We start from the raw sequence: 20,003 nt of genomic DNA, 5'->3' as shown, positions 1-20,003 counted from the left end.
TGCATTGCGGGAAAGCGGACTTGAGCGCTATGCATCGGTGTACGCCTTCCGACGTATACCTGAGCCACGCTGCAGCCGACTGCAATGTCTGTTTCCGGTTGTCTACTCTACTTATGACTTAAATTTGGTACTACCCATAACTCGTAGTTGATCACTGGGTAGAGGCAATTATCGTAAAGTTTCTTGCCCAGAGAAACAACAGCAAACTTGAGACATTGGATTGAACGTTAATAATGTGGTGCTCATATCAAATTGAATTGTATGCAAAAGTTTTTTTTTTCATGCATTAAAAACCTGTTAATGGAGAGGCTGATGTAGCTTCCAGCACATAATAGAAAGAAACATCAACTGTGCTAAGACCTTTGCCCGCGATGTGAACCTAAAGCGAATATTAAATTATGATTTTGCTACAGTAATATCTGTAAGCTTACATCGATGTCGTATCAGGCTTATGCCTGGGGTTTCAAGGCCTAGAAAATAATTGAAGAAGACAAAAACAACGTCAGTGTCCGTTTTTAAACCTGTTATTACATGTCAAGTAAAAGTATCTAGCCAAAAACACAGTTACGAGCGTTCGGTGAGAGTCGAATCTATGTCTTTGGGAGCGTCGTGCACTCGGTCTTACTACAAAGGGAGGATCCAACAAGTCTTAGGAGGGCCAATTCCAACAAAACACAATAATGTCCAGGTCTACATTTATCCGACCTTGCAAACACACCATAAATAAAGATATTTTTCTGTGTTTTAGGGGGCCAATCTCTCCCTTTCTGGATCCGCTCTGTCTCACCACCGCTCTTTTTTACCAACACATGTTATCATGGTACACTATCCTTTGGGAATTAGTTGACAATGTAACACAATTCAAGATATTACAGTCAAAAGATTTAAACTCATGAGCAAGAAAAAGCAGCACACTACTGTACTGATCTAGAAATATAATTTCAAATCATGCCATATATGAATAATATGTTTTGTTAAACAGTGTCATCTTCGTCGTGGTGACATTGGGGACTGTTAGCTAGTGTCCTAGTTACTAAACAATCGATCTTATAGTTCTGCCCAGGACGAATGCTCCATCAACATTTTCTTCGCCAGTCACTGATAAAAACAGATCAAAAACTTCTTACCACTATATCAGCAGCCCCACCCTCCCGGGGTCCAAGCGTGCAGACTATCTCCACACCAACTGATGACACATCACAATTGGCACCGCCAATAGTCACAGTGACATTGGATATTTCACTGCCGAATCCCGACCCTTGTAGCGCGATGACGTCACCACCTGATCCTGGAGGATGAAAGATAAAATAACGAAAAAGAGGAACAGTAATAGCCATGAAGGATTTGATTTTTCAAGACTGTACAGCTTGAACAAATTACGTATTATTAGCGTGAGGAAACCGCTTTAAAAGCTTAATTCCTAAATTTCGTCTTTTCATTTTGGGATAGCAAAACTGCAACAACCACACCACGGTGATCTTTACTCATTTGCAGTTTAAGCAGGCCTATATATCTTTTGGGCGTTGTATTGAATACGGAAAGTCTTTTCTGACGCAAGATAATAAAGATATTTTAGAAAAATGCCATGATTAACATGTTTCGAGGTAACATGACCTGCCTGTGTTACAATATAAGTCGACTACAGACACGACAAATTTATAGACACACGACTACTTTCAGATGAAAGTCATATGCCAAGTACTCAATGAAACCTGTAATGCATTCTGCTATTGTAAACACAAACAAACCATGGGATGGATTTATGGAAGTGATGGTGGGAGTGGCACTTGCAGAAGATTCAAATGAAATTGTGGGATAAGATATTCCGTTGGATATCACCCGAACATCTTTGACACCTGTTGTGACTAGGTTACCGGTCGTGCAGGTAATCGATGACAAATCGATGGCGGAAATAGAACAATCAACGTTTCCAATGGTAACGGTCGTCATACCATCAACAAACCCATTCCCTGTCGATCCACAAAAAACGCTTTTAAGAAAAAAGGCAACAAAGGCAACTGTAGTTCTGAATACTGAAAAGCTTGGGCGTTCATCAGGACAATTATCGTTTCTAGCACTAGTGGCAACGTTCATCTGATGAAATTGAAAGTAAAAGCAACAACAAACAGGATGATTTATTGCTTCACTGACTTTTCGCGCACCATGACAATGAGCATCCTCCACTGTTTCGAATTTATGTTTAATGTTGGAGGTTTTTACGTAATTTAACGTGGAAAGTAACTATTCACACATCTTTCGCCAATCTTTAAAATATTGTGTGTTTCATTTTTTCTTGCCTTCAATCGCACTGAAGTATATAAATTTGTAAATTTTATTTTGCATGTTCTTCGCTCTGAGGATGCGCATTGTCATGGTGCGCGAAACGTCAATGAAACAATAAATCGTCCTGTTTGTTGTTGCTTTTACTTTCACTTTCATCAGATGAACGTTGAAACTAGTGCTAGAAACAAACTGTAGTTCCATTAATTTTAAAAATTGCTCATCGTATCTTGCCGTGTGAACTGGTTTTATGAACGTAAAAAGCATAGAATCTAATGAAAACAGTTTGTTTGCACCAACTGTTGAAAAGCTGCATACCGCTTATAGTTAACACAGTTCCACCATTAATACTTCCTGATCCAGGGATCACATCATCTACTGTGGAAGGGCTATTAATTTGGTTGGTAAAATCTAAAAACTGTGCAAAACCTGTAAAATATAATCATATGTAGTATATATTGTGTAGGCCTACATTCATAAACGTATGTAAAATATATTCTATTGTCATAATTACAGAAAATATGAATAAAGGAAATTAACGTTTAGGCCAATAAAACTGAAAAATCCATATGCTCTATGGCTATGATTTATCTCTAGCCTACTAACAAGAACAAACCCACCTTTTCCCGAAACACGAACTGATATCGCATTGGTACCAACCGCAAATCCATCAATATTGCACCGAAAACTTTGGTCAGTTAAATCAACCACAGTGCATTCTTTGGTAATGTCTCCAGATTGAAGCATGACAGTGACGTCACTTTGAGAGCTTCCAAAACCTTGAAAGAAAAGCATGTTGACGACATGCTACAGTTCAGCATGTTGGTCGAAAGTTTTTATAAATTGTTGATATCTATTTTTCACGTTAGAAATTAGCGGTGGATTGGCGCAGCGGATAAGGCGCTGCTTTTCTAATATTATAAACCTTGTTCGGCATGCGGCTTAAGCTGGTTGTTGGTAGACACTGCTCACTTCTACTCATGGTGAAAAAAATTGGAACGTAATTGCTGAAGAAAAAAGAACTGACCATAGTGAGAAAGGCTTAGTGTGATGAGTAGCTTACCTTGTCTAATGTAGGCTACATGTCATGGTGGTGGAATACTCAGTTGAAAAGGAAATTAATCTAAATTGAACCCACAACAACTTACAACTATAAGCCTACGTGTTTCTCAGCAGTCGAGTTTAGCATGAATTTAGCGATAGACACGTGTTTCGCCCATGAGGCTGGGCTCATCAGCATAGCACCACTAAATTATGCTACATAGGCTAGTTCTCAACCACTGCTAGTCAGGTAGTGCTGACGCCAGGAACATCGCTCCGACAATTACTGTCTGGCTTTTTGTATAAATTTTAGCACTACGCTTGCGTAAACCAGTTGGACGCAGACACTACACCAGTTTGCTGCTGCTTGCTTAACCTGGCTGAAGCTTAAAATGGCTTTTATGTGCACTACTTTTTTCCAGCTTGACAAACTTAGCAATTTTAATAAAATTTTGAAAGCATAAAAATGTTAGAGTAGTCATTTCCAATCATATCATAGTTGTTTAGCATGTGAGCATGCGTCTCGAAACAACCCTAATTCCAAAGTTCAGGAGTAAATCAATTTTACGTAAACAAAATTTTCACAATTAAAATTCAAATGTGTACTGTACAAAAATATGTGCTTTTGTATTTGTGTGGTTTTGGACGCAGTTTTGGCATTTCGCTTGACGTTGTTAAAAGCAAAAAGAAAATTATATGGTCAATGTCGGTCGCGACAATGGTTCAAAGCCTCCACATGAGCCTACAAGTATGCGAAACTGCTATCATTAAATTCTCTAAAAGGCTTTCTCAATCCAAGAATGCTTTTTCCCACATTCAATAATTAGAAAAGCTTCTCATAAAAGCATGGTCCCACTTGTCTAAAATCTACGCAGCACCTAACTGCTGTACTTTTAAGAGTCGTACCAGATCCAAAAAAGTTGAAATTTAGATTTCCCCAAGAACCAGAGGTGTTCCAAGAAGTTATGTTTGGCGTTGCATCCGATGAATACAGAAACGCGCACGCAGTAAAACAATCAACAGGAGTTTGCCTGAAAATAAATTGATGAAGCTAATCATAAAAAATCCGAACCCCAACACTGTTGAAATAATATTTTAACCTACTGAAATTTTCAACACGTTTTACATTAATTAACATTATTTCAACGATTATTTCTTACCCAAGTGTGACTCCAACTGTACTCCACTCATCAACTATTGGAGCGCTGTTTGTCACGCAGGTGATTGTGTCATAGTTGCTATTCTCTACGACAATTTTACAAGTTGTCAGCTCGTTGATCACAACTGCCGCTGTGTTGTCGAATCCAGAACCCTTTCAAAAGTTTAAAATGTTAGTAGTCGCAACTGGCGTCTGTTTGTAAAAATCAGGCTAAGTTAGACTATATCCCAACAAACAAAAGCTGCTCTTTTCCATAGTTTCAACATCATGAAAAGGAAAACTACCTAGACATCAAAATCCGTCATTTTGTACAATGTAAAATGGCAGATTTTGCTGTCTGGGTACCAAAAGGTGTCTTGGTTGCTATCTACGACTTAGTATTGGTAACCTACCCAACTTTGTAAACATTTTAGGTTGCTTCAAGATATAAAATTGTTTGATGTTGTTTCACCTGTATGGTTAAGGTTGTTCCTCCAGCTATCGAGCCGACGCTTGGAGAGACCGATGTTATTAGTGGGAACAGCACAAACGTCCTTTCTAGAATGTTTGGGATTTCCATTCTTGCATACCCGTGCGGTGGGATATTCACTTCAACTTCGTGGTACAAATCTTTTCGTAAAATAAACTAATTACAAACATATAACAAACATAGCGGGCTTTAGTTACAGTTTCAAATTTCACAATACTTATGGTAATGAACTCAAAAGTAGCATGACCTGTGCATAGTGTTGTACAGTTGCGTCACAACTTGCGGCAATCCTGAATAGCCTGTTGGTTGCAGTTTAGTCATGCTTCTGTAGCTTTATCTGTTGCTTATATTTGAATATGTGCTTTAAAAATCTGCATTTAAATCTGCACATTTTTTTTTACAACTGATATAAGGAGATTTTTTAAAGCTATTCACTTTGCGTTTAACAAACAAACACTTACTTATAGTCAGCCCTTGAGATGCAGGGATTTTGCAAGATATACTAGTGGAGTTGAAATCCTGAACTTCACATAGCTTCCCTCCAACGGTCACAGAAGGGTTAGCAACGAATCCAGTACCTATAAATGCAATTCATAAAACTATCCATAAATACACTCGTGAAAATCTACGATATCAGAAACACTCGACAAATACATACCACCATAGGCAATGTAAAGAAATTCAAATCAATTTATACATAAATGTTTGTCGATCCAAGAAAATTGTCAAGATTAAAAATAGTTACTAGATTCCTTATTTGGTTGGTTTGAATTTTTATCTTCGGACGGACAAAGCTTTTGATAAACTTGCCTGGTAGTTTTGCATACCTGTAGAGGCTTTGGGCCACTGACGCAGTGCCGGTTACCAAGATTAACAGAGTGATGGCCTCCAAAAGTCTATATATTACCAGTTAATCAAACGTATTTGAAAAATGCGGTCACATCAGACCTAGATTAAATTGCGTTCATGAAACTGCGTTCGAGGTCCTTTTTTTATTAACTATTTTGAATCACAAAGCTGGAATAAATCAAACCGTTTTTCTCTCGTTTAGTCACATGATCTCTTAAAGAAATTTTTGTTGGCTGACTAAATTCAGAGTCTGCAGCACAATATTTCACATTGTCTTGAGCTGTGTTTAATTGTTTTAAAGTCGACACTCGTCCATGAGGATTGCAATTGACTTTTTTTCAAAAATAGGCTGCAGATACTTGAGCAGTGTTTCACACCAAGTAAAAATTAAACCGTAAAGCTTAACCACTTATACCACTACCTACCTTCAATGGTTATCAGAGTTTCAGTGTTGCCCGTTCGAGGTGAAATCTTAGTCACAGTAGGAGTGAGATTGGCATCAAATGTAAATGAAAGAGCGCTTGGCTGAGGAACAATTAAGGATTAGCTTATTAGAAATTCCAAATAAAATTGGAGAGTTTTTGGGAAACACATTTTCAATAGAAGAGAAGAATAAACAGTGAAAAGATTAAACATACCACCAAATATTTACAATGCAATGTAGGCTATATACAATCATGGGCACTTGAAGAATGATGTTATAAAAAATAAAAGTATTTTCAATGGCTTACATTATAAATCGCTTCAGTTTCATTTATGGTCACCGAAAGTTCTTTAACCAGGGTTTGTGCCCGTTCAACATGGAGAGCGCCACGCATGAACACAGGGCAACCACTACCAACACATCCGCTTGCGAAATGCACTGTCCCAACGTTGTTGAAGGTGACTGATTTCATGCCTGCGTATAGTCAACATATGAAATTGAGTAAAATTGTCAAGCCCCAACAGGTTATCAGTAGATAACCTTTTTAAGGATCTATGGCTTCTATGAAGCTGCAAAACATCACAGATTGGAGGACGAACAAAGAAAATTTAACAGGCCTTTAACAATAAAAAGCTCACTCAACGGCAACACATTCCGCACCTCCCCAAGGTGCAAATGTTTTTGTGGACAACACTCAAAGACTAAATCAGCAGGTTCTTGGCTTGTCAACCAGGATATACAAAACTGCCTCTCCTTTTGGAGAAATAAAAGTTGTACCGTTGTTGTTCACTTTTCATTCGGCTGTCATTCATTACTACATTGTGTGCTTCTCTCTGTTTTTGTTTTATTTTTTGATATTTGTTTTTTGTGGCCGTGCTAACTACTGATATATAGCCTAGCCTACTACATGATTTTCTATTCAGGCATGTTTTAAACCTTTTAAGGTTTCGCCACCTTTTCCCGTTCATTAACATGCTGGTAGGTCTATATCGATTTTTGTATCTAGTATCTTTTCTCGTCCTGGACGAGTTAATGACGAACATAAAATGATTGATTGATTGTTGGTATATGATTGTTGGAAAGCAATCTGATGTAAGTAATGGGCCTGTACCACTATTCGACTGCACTAACACAGCTTGCAATGTAAAGCGCTGAGAGAAACGCATATTTGCGATAGATGGATACAGAGCTATATAAAATACAAAACATTACTATTATGACATAGACCTGTAGAAGCTGGTGCTACATTGAACCCTTTTCCGTCATAGGTTGTGTTGAAGATGTCTCTAGTTGTGAAAAGGCCGATAGTTACACCAGTGACTTGTGGGGGTGCAGACCATGAAAAACTCACTCGATCGCCAGCAACTAAATTCAACACTGCAGGCTTCCAAGCATATCCTATTCCATGACCTGAAATAAAAACGTAAAAGTGTGAAAAGGTTTGAAAATCCTGATATGGGGATAAAGTTTCAACCCATTTTTTATCATTCACACGCTCTTGCTTTTCCTGGTTGGTCAGCGTTCAACGTCGGCTGCGTAGCCGAGTGGTGAGAGCGTTTGGACTGCAAGCAAAGGTGCGCTAATTCGACACCGCTGAAGAGCACGCGGCTGTGTCGTTTAGTAGGACACTTAAGGTGGACACGAAGATTGTCTGCCTTGTCTTCCGTCCACTTAATCTAAATTTTTAACCACCGGGCGTTGGCATGGATACGACGACGACAACAACGTTCAACATGATTACATAACATCAATGCTTCAATCCTCGTGATTAACCTTGAAAATAAGAAAGTGTCTTTGAAAAAAAGAAGTTACTACAGTAACTCACTCTTAGTAGATGCTTCTACTTCTAGTTTGAAGTAGAAGCTGAAGCGTTCATGCCAGGAAGTTGATGCTAGAGAGCCCTGATCACAACAACAATGCAATTAACTATTTCGCTATAATTTGCACTTACTCGGATGTCTTCCGCCGTTGGTGACAATGTAAGTAGTCGTTGCTGGTTGGGTTATGCAGATTAGTTCCGTTCCAGCAGAGTTAACAGTTTCAATATCACATTTTATGTGGGAAAAAGAAACATTCATGTCGTTAACCAATCCACTGCCAGTGATGGTCACGGTGGTTCCTCCCATGATAGATCCAGAGGTAGGAGCAATGGAAGTTATTGTAAAATCGTATGTAACTGAATGGCTGCAAAAAGATGTTCAGACTCAAAGCTAAGTAATCACAACTGTAAATTGATTTTTCACAGGAAATAAAATCATTCAACTTGAAAGAAAATAAAAAACGATCATGCTTAGCATAGCGAAAAGACAGACATCCAAGAAGATTTGAAAATTAATTAGTGGAGTAGAGGGAACAAAACATCCTTCAGAGTTGTTCATTTTCCTAAAAAAATACTAATCCCATTTAAGCTATCTAAAAAGTGAAACCAGTATCTTCGAACAAATGTCAAACCTAGAACAAAACTTTAATTTTAACTCCACGTGTTAACACCAGGGCTGTTGAGAGGATGGTTTGTGCATAGTACCAATGATATCTTCAGACTCCAAATCAAGATACTTCTAAGAAAATTGCTCTACATCAAAAGAGTAAGGTAAAGGTGACTCCCATACTTGATTCAAGCATCGGGGGATGAGAAGATAAGGTTTTCATTGCACTAAGCCGTCGACACGAACGAGAGTATAGGGTGGCCAGTTCCTTTCTCCCGGTCGCCTTTCCTTCAGCAACTACGTCCACCCATTTTATTACACCCTATAGGTAGAGGTGAGCGGTGTTTTTCAACAACCAGCTTTCAACATCGAAAGAGTACGCGGTGTTTTTTGTCAAGTGTTGGGACCTTTGTAAAGGTTATGAGCCCTTAAAATCACCTCGGCTCGCGTCCAAATGTACCCTCTGGATCTCTATGTCAACGTTACTAGTTAATACCACTACTGTACAAGGCTTAGCCTCCGTGCAAAGAAAATAGTTCTCAGTGTTACTGGGTCTCTATTCTCACAACGACGACCCACCTGCTTTCAGCGCAACCGACACCCTCGACATTTAACATCACATCATATGTTCCTGGTTGCAAGGAAGGTGTCAACACTTGTATGGTCGTGTCAGTCCATAAAGTTACGTTGGTGAGAAGATTAGTTTCAAAGTATATGGAACCCTCTTGTGTGCCAAACCCAGCTCCATGAATAACCACAGTTTCCCCTAAAATATAAAAAGAAAATATTCAATTGCACAACTATTTGAAGACGAGCACATCACAGCCAGTAAAAATACTTTTTTCAAAAAGAATAGTCACAAGGTACATTATAAACGTTCATACACAGTAGCCTACAGGCTAACGTTGAATACTGATAATACCTCCAACAACTGAGAGTGTGCTGCTAGAAAGAGACATAATTTGTCCAATGCCACTTGCAGTGTATTCGAATGAGACACTTGTTGAGAAAATAACCCCTGCAGTTAAGACCGCCACTGAAGCAATGCCCGCACTACTTGCTGTAGTTTGGCAGATGATGGTGTCATAAGTAACGGATGATACATTGCAAGGAGATCCACCCAAGCTTACAGTTGACGAATCATCAAATGCTGAAATTACATTTTTTCATGGTTATATGCTGCCATTAGCAGTGGTGTATTATTGACATCGGTGAGGGTGAAGTTTTTCCTGTGATACATACGAAGTTTTTATAATTTAACAATAGGCCTAAGAAGTTCTTTTATTTTGCAGATCTTTTTATTTCGAAGATCTTCACAAAAACTAAATAATACTTTAAAAACGACATTGATGGACAGAAGATATTTATCTTGGATTTGAAAGACGTTTATTAATTTTTTTTTGCAAATGTAACTTGGTTTGGTTGTTTTGATTGGTTTTTGAACGTTTATTCTCGGACTGACAAAGCCTTGATTGGCTATTCCACGTAGTTTTGCATAGCCTACTTGTAGAGGCTCTTGACGCAGGGTCGGTTACCGAGATCGGCAGAGTGAAGTTTTTCGGTTGTTGAAGTGTTGTTGCCGGGGAATTATTCCATTCACTAGATTCCGCTGAATGGAGAGCAGTCCTGAAATCAGAGAGCAGTCGAACCAGCGCCGAATGATCTTGAGCCGGGCGCGTAACCACTGAGCCAACGGGGCGGACAGTGTTTGCCCAGGCTTAAACTTTTGACACAAACTTATAGTTACGTCGTTTCACATTTTTAAGTATCCATTTGAAGAAATCTTAATGCCTGAAAAAGATTTCTTTCACTGGGTGCCACTCGTGGAGAGCTGTGCCTAAAGTGTAAAGTTAAACTGGGAACGCCGAGCATCGAGCCCCTGTCACTTAATCTTCCTGATTGGCTTACATGCCCGAGTATTCAATGAACGAGCTTTCTGGCTAATGTGGAAATTTTGACGCAGATTTTTAAGCTAAATAAAAGTGTAAGCAAAATAGAACGTTTGAAAAAGGGGGAAGACTGCATTGTGATTACTGATAACATAAAGCAATCATCGCCTGACCTGACCCCACGATGGTGACCGTGGTGCAACCATGTACGCTTCCAGAAGCTGGACTTATCCCAGTGACGTCACCGGTCACTTCAAACGTAGCATAACCGTCCGCTATCTCTGCCAGCCCTGTAAATCGGGAAATTTATTTTTACAAAAATGAAAAAGTAACGTCAAAGAACATTAAGGTTCACCTAGCTACTAAAGCAATTGTTTTTGCATGAATTCAATGTTCGTTGAAGAAAAAAGGAGCCTTTTTGCATGGGTTGACCAGAATCAATGCAAAAAAATGATTTTCTAAATGGGCAGTTCATGCTCATCTGAGCATCAGAGTTAATATGAATATTATATGAATGTACCATCACAAAGTCACGCTGTTCTGAAGAAGAAAATTGCAAATAAAATTAAGTAGCTTTAGATGTTCATGATTACTATTATGTGAAAGAAATCTCTTTTACCCAATCCTTCTACGTGGACTGAAAGTGGTTGATTTCCTCCGGGCGAGTTCCCCACTGTACAATCGATAGAAGTTGCAGCTGAATCAGTGACAAAGCAAGCGATTCCACCAATGGAAACAGTATTTCCAGAAGCAATTGAACTGAACATGCTTCCTGATTAGGAAATATGACTTATTATATCTACACAAAGACATGCAGCACCGCAATTGGGCACCAATGCAGCAAATGGCAGAACGCAATGTTTCTATCAGAGAAAGGGGTACGTACCCCAATCCAGAATTTGTTTGCACTGGTAAAATGGCTGCATTATGAACTGCCCTTCGACGCCAAATATATGTAAAGAGAGAGCCCAATATTTACAGTCACCTTGCCAGGGTGTGGTTTTACCTTCCGACTCTCAACCATATTTGCGTTACACATACAAAAAGATAATACCGTAAGGTACCAAAACACAACAAAATGCCAGAACAGTTTTTGTTCTTGTAACAGACATACCTTGCACCACAATTGGTGTGCCAGATGGACCATTTAAAGGAGACACACTTGTAACTTGTGGAGTAGATGAAGCTACCCACTCGAACTTGCATGAAGTTTGATTGTTGTCATCAAATTCTCCCACACAGCTAGATGGAACTCCGTTAACAAATACTTGCACCTTACAATGAGTATAGATAAGAAAACGTTATTGAAAGAGTATTAAAAAATTGTTTTACCTTATGTCTACCTAAATACGTGGGTGGCCTCTGGATTGTTGTCACTGCTTTTTCTGGAATGCATTTTTTTGCATTACGGTTGATGATGCATTACCGTTGTGATAATGCATGAGATTGCCGGCAGTATTCCAGTCTCGATTGCTCAATGGGACAAACAGCCCATAGTTCACAAAGATTTAAGATCAAACTCGCTGGTTCGACCCTCCAGGTGTGCGCTTCAGAAACGTTATTTGGGGACAGCTATTAGATCAGCGGCACTTAGTAGATGGTATAATCTTATAAAGGTTAGAACACTTCAACACCAAGAGGAAATTTCACTTTGTCACTTTTGGTGACCAGGCTTGCGTCAGTGTTTCAAAGCCTCTAAGTATGCGAAACTGACAGGATTAAGATTCCAAAGACGCTTTCTCGATCCAAGAATAAGGATTTTTACAAACAACGTCAATAAGATTTGTAGTGAAAGGACCGGCTGGCAGTTTAAGTTTAGAAAAATTTGAAAGTACAAAACCTGAGGAGCATCATTTGCAATCCTCAGGAAGTCTCCACCAATCCCCGCCAGCAGAAGACCTCCTTGTTGGTTGATGGTATTTTCTATTAAAGCGTCATTTGGAGAAGAAGACAAGTTGTCTCCGCTCGGGATCATGTCAGGATAATTGCCTCCAGGAAGGTCGAAGGTCACTTCCCAAGAATAACTGAAATGTTCAATTTACAAATGAATTACCGCAATGAAATTGAAGTAGTTATTTTGATCAAATATACATTGTTTTCCTTTTCCTTACATCGGGAACAGTTATTTGCGGTTTCCAATTTTATAATAATTAGAAGCTCAACCGTTTATTCAATGCACAACGACTGAGTGTTGGCATATAAAAACATAGCTCACATCACCAAGCCTAGAACACAAACAACAACAAAGAAGCCTGGTTTTCTCGGAATGTCCATACAGAACTCTTCTTTCCAGAGACACTTAAGCATGACGCATTGGCGGAAACGTAAACTAACATTATCGTTCATCAATCCAACCAACATTATTTATATGCAAGTTTTCCATTTTACCCATAACAATTCCCTTGCCGATCTATGGTAACCAAATCAATCTGGGAGAGGATTTCAATTTCGTTTTTTAGCTCCTCTGCTGTTATGGAAGCTGACAAACCAAGCAACGGGCGATAGGAGGGATCTGAAAATTGAACATCGAAAGTGCCACCCACAGGGGGAGAAGCTGCTTGAAGTTTTTCCAGACGAATCTGCAGCAAAGTTTACAATGGTAATACATTATTTCTGTTTAAAACTAGCAAGAAAATGGGTTCATATTGATTCACAGCCTGCATAGCCTACGTTGAATCAAGGTGAAAAAGGCCAATTTTGGTAGTTAGGTATTGCAAAAAATACTTTTCGTCAGCAACTTTGCATAACCTACATACAGTACAACAGTAAACACTCATTTAAAAAAAAAACTTTACAAACTCTGAATAATAAAGGCAGCTACGTATGTAGCTTCATTTGCACAGAATTTTACACAAGGTTAAAGATAACTAACTTTACAATAACCTACAATCAACGCTACGTAATCGAACCATATTGATACCAAGCCAAATTGGTCTGATGAAACGAATGGTCGTACGAAAAGAGATAAACCATACTAAAAGGTAGATCTAAAATCGTTGAACAACGGTGAATATACAATCAAATTATTTACCTTTGATGAGGAACCACTAAATCCATACTGCACACTGCTTGGAGTTTCAACTCCACTGGATGAAAAAGCAATCCCTGTCGAAAGAATAAAACAAACTGTTTCTTGCATTTGCGTAACTTGAAAAATACCTCATGCCGGAAATGCATCTGCGATATAACAGCGCATTTCGTTAGTTGTGTTATATCCCAAAGGCTTCAATAACGTATCCTACTGTCCACATCTGAGTAGGTGGACTGTGGTCCGATGTCGCATCACCAGCAGAAAATAACAAAATGATAATACAATAAATATAATTAAAAAAATAAGAATATATTAGCTGATCGCAGCAAAGATAGTAGAGTTCCAACTGGCAGAACTCGTCAAAAAATGATATTAGAGAGTCGGCTATGGCTACAAATGGCAGTACGAGCTTAATTTCTGTGAGACCAAAACAGTTAGAAGTAAAACATAAGGCTAGATATACTGTATGTGAAAAAAGCTTGCGAGTTGTTGTTGTTTCTAGTTAGTTGGAATAAATGGATCGGTTGCTAATTGAATTATTGCTAATGAAGAAATTCAAAATACTTTACCTAACAGGGGAAAGTCATTTCCGCAATCAAGAGGATGGTATGTTATCGTGTACTCTGTAGCATTCTTCTCCACTGCAACGCTTGATAACCTGATATGAGGTACCGCTGGTGGAACAATACGCCTCACGGCCGCTGCAAAACGAACGTATATGTGCTTGCTGGTGTTTGGTTTATTGCCTAATTTTTCAGCAATCTCAATGATTGACAACATGGTTGTATGCGTTTAAATAGCATTGCAGCCTACAAGAAAAACTTTTGTTTCATTGGAAACTGCTGGTAAATTAAACAGCTAAAGGAAATAAAACATCAGTAGTTATAAGATGCTTTGACCAAGAACAACTCAAACAAAACGGTGTAAAATATTATTACAATTGCCATCGATTGGGATTTAATCAGCGCTCCTATCGTAAAAAAATCAGATGTAACCTCAAAGCTACTTGGTCAGAATTAAGTTTTAAAGAGAATGACAATGCGCAAGACATGTTTTTAAACTTGTTCACATATCGATACACTGCTTTACGAGCCTTCTCTCATAGCATGCTAAAAAGTGGCTGTTCAGTTTTGTTGTCTTCACTCCAGGTAATTCTGACACGGCCTTAGGGATAAATTTGCATGTTTTGGCTGAGCGAGATTGTTTAAAATATGTGTCGAACAAAAACGATACGCTTTTGTGCATTTACTATTTTGCATAACATGTTTTTAATCCAAATCGGCTTCCTTACTTTCCTTTCCCTTACCTCTTCAACCACTAGGCGTGAGCACAAATAAGACAAAAACAAAGCAACAAATTTTTCATTCCCCCTTACAAGATTACAGTAGCCTATATGAAAATACAGATATACTAAATGCAAAGTTAAAAAAACATCTAAAATAATTACCTTCTCTTTCTTCTTTTGAAAGGCTTGTCGTTCCAAAAAATATATTATCCAAATATAAATCTCCAGTCCGATAGACATGCACTCTACGCACCATGAAGTTTCGACCGTCAGGGTGTACTGAGATTTGCATTCATTTTTAAGTTTTCGCAGTTAAGAGATCGAATATTTGTTATAATAATAATAATGTTATGGTTTTCATTTATTGTCGTTCTACAACAGCTAAGGCCATTTACTGACAGAGCTCATTTTTAATTCTGCGTCATAATTACGGATTACGCTGTCATCACACTATTACCCGACTTATCCTCACGCTGCAAGAAAATACAATCGGTATCATTTTTAAAGTCGTCGGTATAATCCGACCTGAAATCGTTCTCAGACCTACCAGAGCCGAAAGCGAAACCTCTCGGCCACTGAGCTGATAATAATATTTATACTAATGGTGTCAAGCCTTTTGTTGTACAAAGGTAGGACGCCTCAACGCCAGCACCATGCTGGGGAGCAAATAAATAATGATATCAGAAATTGCAAGTATTCTTTGAATGAAATATTGCAAGTTTTCTTTCGTTTTTTATTTTTTTGGTGGGGGGCGCGACCAAGTGTCCCCTTGGGTCCGCTACTACATCTAAGCGTCATATCATATTTGAATAGCCCCTAAACGCAAGCGCGGTCTGTCAATTCTGGTGATTGGATGCACCACTGTGATAACAAGCTAAATTATCAACATCAAGTAAAAAGCTTATCCAGTTTAAAGATAAATGTTTTCATAAATTAAAACCGCAGCAATCCTGCTTTGCTAGTGACTTATTTTTAGTCTGAGTGTCGCCCTAATTTTGCTTTCTTCGCATAACAACGATCATGCTGCTAAAAGCGAAACTCAATCTGTTGCATAACCTTCGACTGAACCACGAAACTCTCGCTTCACCAAAGAAAATGATTCGAGTCAGGGAGAAATTCGGCAGCACCCAATCACCCTGGCTTAAATCTTGTATTTGAAAGTTTGAGAAGTAAACAACGATCTTGCTGCTACAACCGAAACTCAATCTATTGCATAGGCTAGCTATGCTTTGTTGACACAATTTGCAAACTTGGGCGCAAAGTAAGATGTGAAAATGAAACAAGCAGAAAGTTACACCACTTCATTTCTTATAATAATTGAAGAAAAATTTAAACAGTGTGTATGTAATATGTATGCTACTGTTTTTCTTACTACTGGCAAGGCGGTCGTTGAAGTTGTAGCAAAAGTGCCTCCATTCAGCAAACGGTGAGAGACCAAGGGAAGATAAATAATTACTACGAGTGATCTCTTCCGTTCCACCGCCGTCTGTATTTTTTGTGTAAGTATAGTAGAGATATATCAAGTCTCTGATGTCACCCGAATAAGCAAAGCAAATCTATTGAACAAAATAGTTAACAATTATAGAAGAAAAAACTTGTGCTTGAAAACTACAGATCTAACTTTAAATGTGTTTAAGTTATTTTAGTTTTAACATTTGAAAAAAGTTGCAATCCTCTATTTATATAGCAGACATGGTAAACCAAAATGAACACACAAGAAATAACTTTACTTGCGCATTTTTGTCACTTTTTCAAACGTTCAGTGGACAGTTCATAGAATAACCACTATTGCGTACATTTTCAATGCTACTTAGATGAAGCCTACTGTTGAACGGCCTTGACGTAATTTCATTAATGAATTATGGGCCTCTCTATACAACAAGAGTCACAATTATCTCAAATATCCATCTCAGTTAAACAATTTAATAACTAAAACTCACATATTTGTATATGCTGAGCCTAATAGGCTCGCTATCTTTATAGTAAATAAACCAAGGATTTTTGACGGAATAGCTTCCACAAAAGGATCTTTCCGATGTCAGTATGCCAGTTACCCGCACAGAATCTTCCATATCACTAAAATTAGAAATAACTTAAAACATATCACTGAAATAAACCTCAGATGTATCACTGAAATTACAATTAACTTTAATATACAGTGAATTGTCCGCCCCGTTAGCTCAATGGTTAAGCGACCGATTCAAGATCACACGGCGGAGCCAGGGCGGGACGCTGGTTCGACTCTCGGGGCGTGCGCTTGAGCAACGCATTTCAGGACTGCTCTCAATTCAGCGGCACCTAGTGAATGGAATAATTTCCCGGCAACGAGACTTCAACAATCGGAAATTTCACTCTGTCAATCTCGGTAACCGGCCCAGCGTCAAAAGCCTCTACAAGTATGCGAAACTACCAGAAATAACCCATCAAAGGCTTTGTCAGTCCGAGGTTAAAGATTCAAAACCAATAAACAATAGCTCAAAGCTCAATAACTGAGTATCTTTATCTTTTTGTTGTAAATAATTATTTCAGTCAACTTTTTTTTTCTAATCATCAAAGCTAAAATTATATTTTCCATACCAAAATGTATGTTTAAAAATTTATGGTAGAAGCGACAAACTGAAAAACAGATATCCAGTGAAAAGGATTTAGCACGAAACACATATTCAGATGAAATTTAAAAAAGTAAGAAAAGAAAACAGGTAGAAAAATGCCAACAAACTAAAAAAAGTGTATCAACTGCTATTGTTTAGTAAGTTCCAAATGTTTTTTTTTTTCGTATTGTAGGCTACAGCAGTGGTTCCCAACTCGTTTTTAAGGCGACCCATTTAAAAAAAAAATTCAGTTCGGTAAAATCTTGCGACCCAAGCAAATTGTCGTAATATTTTAAAAGCCATACAAGATTGTGTTGCAAACAAACAGCACTACAAAAGCAGTAACTCTTTCCGAAAATAATATGTTTATGAAATCACAAATGAGATAGCTGTGCTGGCTTGCTGTTAGTGAGTTTTTGAAATCGAGGCGTTATTTTGCTTAGGCATTGCCGCATGTCGGCTTTAACTTCCAGCCGGTTTCGCTGTTTAGTTTTCAATACACACATGGCGCTAAATCCAATCTTACAAGGCCAAGTTGTTGCAAATGGAATCTGTTTTTGAATCCCTAATTGTGAAACTGTGGGATACACTTTGTACATGGAAGCCCAAAAGTGGATGTTTGCAGAATCTTTGGGGTATTTGTCTTTGAAGTACGCAAAAGAAATACGGTTTGCTACTTCTGTCGTTATATCCATAAACTGTTCTGCAACATGGGTGGAAAGTTGAGGCAGATCTTTTCCAACAAATGGATCAATTATTATCCAATCATTTTGGTTATTAAGTGTTAGAGATTCTCCATAGTAGTGCACAAACTTTTTGGCAAACTGTTCCAGGTGTCTAATTATATCGTTTGCTTAATATCAACATTGCCACAGATAGGATATTGCGTTAGCTGAGGAAATATATCGTACTCATCTCTGGTGACATAACTTTTCCAGAATATGAGTTTTTGGTGTTAAGCAGAAACTTTTGCGGCGCGATCAATCACCGTAAAACCGTTGCCTTGCATAGATAAATTTAGAGAATTCAGAGAGTCAAATATATCGGCAAGGTAAGCAACATTTGCTTTAAAATCTTCTTGCAAAAACTTCTCGGCTAATCTCACACAGTTCTGTTGCCTCAGGAAGATAGCAATCTCCTCTCGCAAATTACAAACTCGCTTCAGGACACGACCTTGTGACAACTATCGCACTTCTGTGTGCAACAGCAATGTTTGATAATAATCAGAATCCACAAAGACGAAAACAAATGCCGATTTAGTGGACTTGTTTTGATGAAGTTTACACACTTCACATCATTCAACACTTCGTGCAGCTCTTGAAACAGCGTTTTTGCAGCAAAGGCCTCTCTGTGGAGAAAGCAATAAGTCCATACAGCACTTGGGGCTTTGTCTTTGATGCGTTTTACCACACCAGACTATCAGTGTTGTACGTTGACGCCGTCAATTTGACGGCGTCATTTGACGGCGTCAACTTTTAGTTGACGCTGAGGCTAGCGCCGTCAATTTATTTTTCAGTTGACGGAAGTGATAGCGCCGTCAACTATTTTGCCGATTTTAAGCGTCAAGCGCTAAGCGTCATTTTTTGTTTTCATGGAAAATCTCGTTTCACAATAAGAGTTTCACAATGTATTCTGGCCAGCGCGACTCATCCGAATTACCAGTTTTTGCGTTGGTTGGAATGGCTCCCTGGAATACAAGCGGAAGAAGTTCGCCAAATGGTGATCACCCATGTATTGAGAACGAGGGATCAGAGACTGAAAGCGAAAAATCCATGAATGGCATCGCGGACGTTGAATATACTTTATTTCAAGAGCTCTATGCCCCTGAAGAGAGCGATGTTGGTGCAGTGGACCTCGTTAAAAGATTTATACATGCTAAACTATCACAGCACGCTTGGAACAGTGATACCTTTCCGACTAAACGTTTTCAACTTGTTTTTGAAATACACCACACCAATACCAACCAGCGCTGCTGTGGAACGCATGTTTTCACTTGGAAAGGACAATATGCGCAGGGGCGCCGGAAGCGGGGGGAGCAGGGGAGCGGATGCCCCCTGCCCTCAAATTTCTGTGGATGGGGAGGGAAGAGGGGGCAATGGTGCCCTTTTAAGGTCATATAAGCTACTGCACACTTTGCAATATAACAATTTATGCTATTCGCTTTTAGCCTAATTATAATGTTCTATTTTTGCCTCAAAATCATATTCACGACACAAAATTCTCCATCACAGTAAGTTATATTACACCATTATGAAATAGCATGATGCCCTTCCGTGCCATTGTTCTTTGTATAGCGGACGCTTGTATCATTATTCGATAATGAGCTGATAGATGAGCATTATCGCTATATCTTATCTTATAACTTAAAAAAAAATGGCCTTTCAGCAACAAAAGTGCCCTTTTTTCATACTCCTGCCCCTCCAGTCAAAAATCGCTCCGGCGCCCTTGAATATGCGTCCCAAACGCAGCAAATTGTCAGACAAACTGTTTGAAATGCTTGTTTTTCTGCAAGGAAATAACTAAATATATAGGCTGAGCAGCTAATTACAATACAGTCTC

General features: G+C 38.6%; 1 protein-coding gene across 1 annotated transcript in view; it reads right to left on the bottom strand.

The window, feature by feature from the left end:
- LOC145784014 (fibrocystin-L-like) overlaps positions 1-20,003 on the bottom strand; it is a 94,758-nt gene that overhangs the window by 56,053 nt on the left and 18,702 nt on the right. Inside the window, exons 14-38 of the mRNA XM_082595771.1 lie at positions 16,794-16,929; positions 16,226-16,409; positions 15,016-15,132; positions 14,138-14,269; positions 13,569-13,642; positions 12,926-13,116; positions 12,378-12,561; positions 11,652-11,811; positions 11,157-11,309; positions 10,711-10,827; positions 9,571-9,798; positions 9,228-9,414; positions 8,174-8,406; positions 7,450-7,632; positions 6,530-6,696; positions 6,224-6,323; positions 5,411-5,527; positions 4,932-5,089; positions 4,482-4,633; positions 4,228-4,352; positions 2,901-3,059; positions 2,599-2,709; positions 1,749-1,970; positions 1,128-1,288; positions 295-379 (exon numbers count right to left, since the gene is read on the bottom strand). Coding sequence (XP_082451897.1) covers positions 295-379; positions 1,128-1,288; positions 1,749-1,970; positions 2,599-2,709; positions 2,901-3,059; positions 4,228-4,352; positions 4,482-4,633; positions 4,932-5,089; positions 5,411-5,527; positions 6,224-6,323; positions 6,530-6,696; positions 7,450-7,632; positions 8,174-8,406; positions 9,228-9,414; positions 9,571-9,798; positions 10,711-10,827; positions 11,157-11,309; positions 11,652-11,811; positions 12,378-12,561; positions 12,926-13,116; positions 13,569-13,642; positions 14,138-14,269; positions 15,016-15,132; positions 16,226-16,409; positions 16,794-16,929 — 3,836 coding nt within the window. The remainder of the gene's footprint in view (positions 1-294; positions 380-1,127; positions 1,289-1,748; positions 1,971-2,598; positions 2,710-2,900; positions 3,060-4,227; positions 4,353-4,481; positions 4,634-4,931; positions 5,090-5,410; positions 5,528-6,223; positions 6,324-6,529; positions 6,697-7,449; positions 7,633-8,173; positions 8,407-9,227; positions 9,415-9,570; positions 9,799-10,710; positions 10,828-11,156; positions 11,310-11,651; positions 11,812-12,377; positions 12,562-12,925; positions 13,117-13,568; positions 13,643-14,137; positions 14,270-15,015; positions 15,133-16,225; positions 16,410-16,793; positions 16,930-20,003) is intronic.

The sequence above is a fragment of the Aplidium turbinatum genome, chromosome 15 (assembly GCF_918807975.1).
Source record: "Aplidium turbinatum chromosome 15, kaAplTurb1.1, whole genome shotgun sequence".
Classification (NCBI taxonomy): domain Eukaryota; kingdom Metazoa; phylum Chordata; class Ascidiacea; order Aplousobranchia; family Polyclinidae; genus Aplidium; species Aplidium turbinatum.
The sequence above is the reverse complement of the archived record's forward strand: the minus strand, read 5'-3'. Positions and strand labels throughout refer to the sequence as shown.